This window comes from Bison bison, unplaced genomic scaffold (genome assembly GCF_000754665.1).
Source record: "Bison bison bison isolate TAMUID 2011002044 unplaced genomic scaffold, Bison_UMD1.0 scf7180017864160, whole genome shotgun sequence".
Lineage (NCBI taxonomy): Eukaryota > Metazoa > Chordata > Mammalia > Artiodactyla > Bovidae > Bison > Bison bison.
In genome coordinates, this window is record NW_011494732.1 from 9,390,004 (window position 1) to 9,398,030 (window position 8,027).

The following is an 8,027-nucleotide window of genomic DNA, read 5'->3' on the forward strand; positions in this document are numbered from 1 at the left end:
CCGAAGACTAAGATTAAAAAGGCTTAGGGAAAGGTGGCTGGTTTGACTGTATACGTGAACCCAAAATACAGGCTTGTTTTGAAGAAAGGAGCAAGATGAGCACTGGGGCGATATGTAGCACAGCAGGTGCTGCTTGGCTTCTTTCTATCCCCACTTCCCTGTCACCCTACCTCTGATTCTGGGCACCACATGTAGACAGAGGACGCTGGGCCAAGGATGAGAACACCATACCATGGAACCTTTTATTAGAACAGAGACATGTTTTGTACAGGCTGAAAAAAAGCCAGAAACCCCAGGAATATTATGCTTAGCTGTGGACACCAGATATCAAACAAACCATGGCCGCTATGTCACTGGGTGGGGGACAGGGTCCCAAGATGCCGGCGGACACAGTGGCTTCTCCCCCTCTGATGTGGGTGGGTGGGTAGAGGCCGGCGGCTCAGGTTGAGCTGGGCTGCTGGTGGGTCTCCCAGGTTGGGGTTTTCCAGATGGGAGTTCCAGCCCCCGATGTGGAGAAATGGCCCTGGGGTGGATCAAGCCCCCTCCCAGGGCTGCTGTGGTAGATTCTACAGGGTCCTTGGCCAATGACTGCTGAGGGAGACAGCTGGGAATCAGGAGAGAAAAGATACAGCACAAAGAGAAGTCCTCACAGCCTACGCCTGGCAAGAAAGAGCTACCAGGAAGAGCATGGGTAGGGCATGGGGTCCGGCAGATCGGAGCTCAAGGGAGCCTGGGCATGTCAAGTGCCCCCTTCCTGGGTCTCAGTTTTCTCATCTGAAAAATGAGTCACAGCAGAATGACTAGTCTTGCTGGCTGGTTTGAGCAACTGCACAAGATGTGGCCTGACACAATACATGGGGTCTGAAATCTGGAGCACGGCAAAGTCAGCCGGGCCTGTCCTTTGAATATGCTAGATGGTTGGGCTTGGAGAGACGTTCAAGCTCATACAGAGGGCTTTCACCAGGCCACAGAAGTTCCCAGGTGCCAGAACCTGGAGGTCTCCTGTTTCTGCCAGGACTCAGCTACTCCCAACTCACTCTGCAAATTAAGTCCACACCCTGCTTTATTTCCTTCTGACCCTTCAACCTGTAGTCAGCAGAAGATACAAGGGATTCTACATCTGACAGTGTGGAACTCACCGCCTCAGAGTTAGAACCCTTCCCTCCACCCTACGAAGAACACTTAGGCCAATATCCATGTTACAGATGATAAGACTGAGACCCGAGAACCACTCCATTTCACCCAGACAGACACATATAGGCAAGAGAACCACACAAGAACGCTGTTCCAGTCTCTTTGGCTCAGCTCGTTAGAAGATGAGGCATAGCTTTTCTTGGCCGGAGAAAGGAATTACAATTTTCATTCTCTTTTTTTCGCTCCCTCTCTCTCTTTTTCAAGGAGTTGTGACTTTTTAATAGAAGTTGGTTTGTGCACAGGCATTTCATTCTTCAATTAATTTCCATCTAAATGAGGTTTTCCCGAAGATAACCAGTGTTTTAGTTCCATTTGAGCTTAATTTGTATGACTGAAGCCTCCGTTTCTGCCAATTCCAATTTGCCGGGTGATTCTAGCACTCGTTACCTGGCCGAGAACGTCCCCACCACAGACAGTGGAGCTGAGAGACAGACTGATTTCCAATAACATTTCCGGAGAAGGGTGGTCTTTCACCTCTCCCAATACCACTCAATAAATAGGAAATATATTATTCATTAAGCCACATTCTGATGAGGGGCCCCCATCATGGTATTTACAATGCAAAACAACTACCAACCAAAAATAAAACCAAAAAACCCTCAGGAAACTGAAAATAATGCAAAACAACAGCCACAGACAGAGGGGAGATGGCAACCCCATCCGTATCACTGGCCTATGGGTGCAGAGAAGGAAGAGGATGCAACAAAGCATTGCTCGCTCGACTGACACTGTATCTACCCTAAGGTCCTCAGCTGGACACCATTGGCCAATGGAAGGGATGTAGTTTGAGGATTCTGTTTTTTTTTTTAAATCAGACACAATTTTCTGTTCAGCTGGAAAAGAAAGTAAAGCACGTGAGGCTATTTTGAATATTTGTGAAAAGGAATACAGCAAAAGAAAAGATAAAAATGAGACTTGAGAAGAAAAAAATGGACTTTCAAACCTTTGGGAGCACCCCAAATATTCACCTCTTCAAGCAAAGCCATTTGGAAAGGAAGATGGGTCTCGGTAAATAAAGTGATGGGGGCTCTCTGAGATTGAGAGCCTGGTGTCTTTCAAACATCATAATTTGTGTGTTTTGCTTCTGAAAGACTAACTTTCCATCAAAGAAGGGAACAGATGGAGACAGGAATGCAGTCCAACCTAGATCAACTAGAATGTTCTTGGGTGAGGGATTTGAATTCACTTTTCTGAATCTACTAATGGGAGTTCACACATTGCTTTTAGGCTTTATTCTCATGATTGAGAACCTCCTAAAAATGTTTGAGGATATTTTCCTTTTTTCTCTAAGTCTCAGTGAACTCATTAGGTCTTTGAAGAACTGCCCAGGCCTCAGGTCAATGTTCTGGGTTGTATCTCAAAAACTCCTCTACTTCTCAAAGGTGGAAACTTTGGCCCAGAGAAAAGAAGCAATTTGCCTAGCTCCACACATCCAGGGACTATCCAGAGCAGGAGGGTCAAAGGGCCGCATGTTGTTTGACCTCAAGCCACATCTCCCTCCCATTTCCCATACTACTTTTTAAAATAAGTCCTCACCATGAGCAGGTTTCAGACCGTCTGTATCATCCCCTGGAAGCAGAAGTGTATTGAGGGTGAAGGATGCAGAGAAACAGCAGTGCCGGGGTGGGGGTGCTGGTTAAATAAGGCTCACCAGTGCACCAGTAAGAGTTTTATTTTTGGATGCAAAGAAAAGGAAATGTAAAGGAAATTTGAGAAACACATCAAGTGACAGGGAAGAGCAGATTTTCTCCCAGGAGGCATTTAAGTTCTTACAAGCTTTCCCAGGCTAGGGGTACTCCGTTGCTTGGGTTAGAACAGAGTAAAGTCACATTGCCAGGGAAAACAATCAGGGATGTTGAAAAAGTCTCACCAAACCCAAAGCCGGACGAGGCGAGCTGGCCATGCCAAGGCAGTGAAGAATGACTTTGGAAAGGGCAGGCACCCTCTCTACTCAGCTGCTAGTGGGTGAGAAAGCCAGGGCTGGTCAAGACCTCTGGATTCTGGCTCCCAAGACAGGTTTTGAAATGGCCTTCTCGAGGGGGTTGGGGCGGGGGGAGCCTCTGGCTGCTCCTTTCATTTTGTTTGTTTTCCAACTTCAGAAATAGTAGTATGCTCTCTCCTGAGGTCACAGAAAAAGGCTTTTGCTTTGGGTTTGTCTCTCTCTCTCAGGACGGCTGATAACTTGTCACTAGGGCAACCCTGAGCTCACAGGGGATGGGGAGAAATTAGCTAAGGGGATGTTCAGAAGCATGTGTAACTTCTATGAAAACTTAGCTTAGGCTCAGAAGAGCAAATGACCTCACCCACTAATATATTCCCTGGAATAAGGGTGAGATTCAGAGGTGCACATATGTCTCACACTGGGTGCCTCCCTAAAGGTCTTTCACAGATGATTTAGACTGTGAAGCTTTTGCCTTATTTTAGACTCTAACCCCCATGTCAGCTGTGACTCTTCAGTGTCAGGTCAGCACCTTAGCTCACAAGCTTCTTGACCATTTTCATCTTTCTGGTACCTCAGTTAGGTAACTGGTAGGCAGGGGACTGGGGTGCAGGCCTGAATTTCACCCAACTTGGGCTTAGTCATGAACCTTTGGCCTGAAGTGCTTCTGTGCCACCTCCAGTGTGTTCCAAGCTTAGAGTTCTAAGTCTCTCCCCTTCAGGGAAAAGGCAAACATCCCCACCCACATCCAGCCTCTCAAATCCCATCCATAGACACATGAGGGGAAAAAAAAGAGATGCACAAAAATACTTTAGAAGTTTCCCCTCCTCCCCAAACACACACACCACACACACAGATATACACACCCTCTCCATATAAATAAATAAATACTTGAATACTGCTAATGGCAACCGAGAGAAAAAGAGAGGGAGGCAGAGGGAATCCCATAAATAAATAAATAAACATAAATAAATAAATAAATAAGAGGTTAGCTAGGAGCCCCAGGCAAAAATGGTCCCCCAGAATTGCGTGGATGAAGGCAGTCTGGATGGGGGCTCTTGAGTCTTTCACTGCTGTCCTGCTAAGGAGGTTCCGTGGCTCCAGAAAGCCTTTGTTTCCATGAAGGGAGACTGGAGTCCAGTTCGGGCTCCTGGGCGGGGAAGAGGGTTATTTACAGTTGCTGTACAGGCTCTCCCAGGGCACCTGCCCCTGTCCCAGGCACCTGCCATCAGGCCTTCTGCAGTGACCGCACTGGCACCCGTTGGTCCTGGCAGGTGGGGCCCAGTTCTGGGCCAGCGGGGGCCATAGAGAGGCCGGGTCCCCGCTGCTGCCCCGGGGCCCGGCTCCCCTCTCCTGCTGGCAGATGGACTTTCTGGATCGTTGCAGGGCAGTTCCTGGCCCCATGGCTGATGCGATGGGAGAGACTGGGGAGGGAGGACGTCACTGCTTCTAAGAAACAGGATTTTTTTTTCCCCCAAATGTTTCCCCTCCTCGGGGCACAAGGGATAAAGAATATTTGGTTCTCTGCTTCCCAGAGCCCCAGGTTCCAAAGCTGGGGACTGTCCCGCTCACCCTCTCCCTTCATGCCCTGCCCTGCTGCTGTTGCCACCACAAACTGGAATCTCACCCGCAAGGCTCCGGAAAGCCAGTCAGCTGGTGAGGGGGATGCCCCAGAGTTTATTTTAAGGATCTTCTCCCTCATGCCCCTGTTCTTAGTGCCCTCCGTGGGTGAAGCAGCTGGTGGTGTTTGTGTGCTGCAGATCAGCTTACCTTCACTGCCCAGCCCCGGCGGGGGTGGGGGGGGAAGTGGGGTGAGGGCAGAAATGAGGGTGGGGCTTCTCCCAAGCTGGGAAGAACTCTGGAAACCAGCAGGAGCTTCGGAGCATCTAACCTCCTCTCCCCCAGACTCTGGATTTGGATCTTTCCCCCAACCAGGGCTGCTGTGCCGCATCCTGGCAAAATTCCTGAGGGGCAAAATGGGTGACTTAGGCTGAGGGTGGTAGGTGGGTGAGTGGGTGCTTGGCTGCACTGGGTAGGATCCAGGGTGCGGCAGTCTGGGCAGTGGGGAGGGGGCAGGCAGGCGCCAACCGGAGGGTAAGGCCAGACTGGCTGGCGCTGGGGACTGGCAGCTGGCCACGGCACTGGGGAATGTTCAGCAGATGGTCCCGTGGAATCAAGTTGTTGCCAGCTACTGGGGCCGAGGCAAACTTGGGAAGTGGGGTTGCAGCCCCAGCTGTCCTGACTGTTTGTTGTGTCCTTCCTCAGAGGTCGCAGGGTCCCTGTGAGCCACCAAGAGGCATTCTGTGTAAATGGCGTGGTGGCCTCTCCACGGCTAGAAACTACTGGGCCCCTCTTCCTGACCACAAGGAGATACTGGGAGCAGTGGGCTTATCCCCCCTCCTTCTTGCTTCTAGACTCATGACCAGAGAGTCCATCTCCTAGCTCCTGATACCTACCACCAAGTGAATGTCCATGTCCCCTAGTCACGTGTCCCCCTTTCTAGGACCCAACAGCCTTTCAGCACTTGCTATGGCCTATGTGGGGAGCTAAAACTCCTGATCCCTGCTCCTGGACCTGAACCGCCCTGCTCTCTTCTAAAATCCACCCCTCACCCCATGGGGTCCATGGGGGTCCATACACGTGTAGCCATGAGATTGGATGAGAAGAGAAGGAGGTCAGGTGTGATAAATACCACTGGTCTTCGGTATGCAGCCTGGCAGCAGTGGGTTAGCAGAACTCTCTCTACATTTTCCTGGCCAGACCCAAACTTCTGAGTCATGGACTCGTTGCTCCTTATAAACCGTTGAGGCTTTTCTGTGCCAAAAGAAGGTAGTCTTCTCCACATGCTCAGCCCTGAGCTGAGCCCCAGAGGGTGTGGTGGAGGCTCGCAGCAGCTCCACATCGAGACTGAAGCCCCCACACCCTCCTTTCCTCCTCCCCAGGAGAGCAAGAAGGACAGGGCCTGGGAGCCCTCAGTGCTGTCTGTCACCAAGAAGGCAGGGTGGGCGGGGAGTGGGGGAGGCTGTCAGAGTGAAAGGGGCCCCACAGGTAGTGGGCTCACGGGAGGGCCCTGGCTTAGCGCCTCGTGCTGGAGTAGCTGTCTGCTGAGCTGTAGCTCCCACTCCGACTCCGACTCCGGCTCCGGCTCCGGCTGCGGCTCCGGGAGCCCAGGCTGGGGCTGCGGGAGCTGCAGCTGCTGCTAGAGAGGGTCCTGCTCCGGCTGCGGCTGCGGCTCCGGGAGTAGCTTCGGCTGGCTGAGCGGCTGCTGCTGCTGCTGTACCAGGAGGAGGTGCTGCTGAGGCCGCTGGACGAAGAGGGGCTGGGCCGGTAGTAGGGGATGGGGCGTTTCCGGGCACTGCAGAGATCAGAGAGGGAAAGCGTCAGGGCAGGACTCCTCCCAGCTGCAATCCCAGGAGCACAAACATTGTCCCAGGAGACATGTCCCATCTCCTTAGCAGGGAAAAAGAATTCCTGTTACTCTTCCCTTGCAGTCCTGAGAACATCAAGGAGGTGGTCTCAGTCTAATGCTGATATGCTTTGAAAAGTGATAATCTCGCTTTTTTAACATAGCAAGGCTGGGCTCAGAGAGAGCATCCAGCTGGCCACAGAATCTACATCTCAACTTTAACCACAGTTTTGTTTTGCTATTTTTATTTTTACTAGAACCTTCTATTTATGGCAAAAGAGGTTGATTTTTCTATTTATTATAGTGTATCAAGTTTCGTTTTGAAATAAATGTATGGACCTAAAAAAAAGGCGTATCTATTTAAAGAAATTTAAGTAAGCAGTACACTTAATCAGATAAGGCAAAAGTGGTGGGTGATGGAAGCTTGGGAAACATTGAATGGATTCACTCAGGTGGATTATTTGGGGTTGAGTACAGAACCCAGAGAGCCTTTTTCTTAAGACTTCCTCCAAGTCCACTCCAAGGATACCTCTGAAAGTCAAGGCAGTGAGTGTAGGACTCCCACAATATGTCCTAGGCCAAGGCAGGCTGTTCAGTGAGACATCTGAGAAGATGACACCATTACCCTGCCTTACTGTCTGGGGCACAAGCTCTTTTTTCTCCTTCAGGTCATCTCTAGGGAGAAGGCATGGGCAGCCAGGATTCTCCTTTCCTTGTGGGTCTCTGGACTGAGTAGCTGACCCTTGGAGGACCAGAAGGAAGACCCACAAATTTTCAAGAGCCATTTTTAGGGCAGCATTCAGCCATTTTCTCCATTTCAAGGCCTGAGGATTCTCAGACTTCAGGATTCTCTTCTAGGGCTTTTCTCATCTAAGACTACCTGTTACAGAAATCTTTACCTACCAAGTCTGACCATTCAGTCCATCACAATGGCACACAATGTGTTCTAGTGCTCTGCATTTAAGTGTATAAATTGCATTCATATCTCTTTGCCTCTTTTCATTTTATCCTTTTGACACTTTTAGGAGTTATTTCCTCCAGCAGTTCATGGGTGAAAAAACTTAAGATTCTGGGAGGTGAAGAGACTTTTCCAGCTCACTCGGAAAGTGGCACAGACAAGATTCCTCTCCAAAATACTGGTCTTCCCCTTACCCAATAGAGCACCCCACTCCCCCACCCCCTTCTGGTACCTAACAATCCTGTTCGCCCTCTCTACAGTTGGTTCAGGGTATAATTACCTACGGTTGTATTCAAGCCTTGCATCTGGGCGCGTAAGTCTAAAGGTAGAGGTGTGTTGCTACTGCCTGGCTCCACCCCCACGCAATGTCCTGGTTCAGTTCCTTGCTTGCGTCCCCCATTGCAAGGCCAGTCCTCATTCTATGGCCCAGCCCTGCAAGAGGCATCCCGGCAGCTTCCGCAGGTTCCGGCCACACCCGATTCCTCAGGCCGGCTCCACCCTTTGGCCTGCCACCTCATTCTAGCCCCGCC

At 50.5% G+C, this 8,027-nt stretch overlaps 1 protein-coding gene across 1 annotated transcript in view; it reads right to left on the reverse strand.

Annotated features, from left to right (window-relative positions):
• Positions 1–6,208: 6,208 nt before the first annotated feature.
• The window catches only part of SRRM4 (serine/arginine repetitive matrix 4), a 166,710-nt gene continuing 164,891 nt past the window's right edge, over positions 6,209–8,027 (reverse strand). The window contains exon 13 of the mRNA XM_010841405.1: positions 6,209–6,488. Coding sequence (XP_010839707.1) covers positions 6,209–6,488 — 280 coding nt within the window. The remainder of the gene's footprint in view (positions 6,489–8,027) is intronic.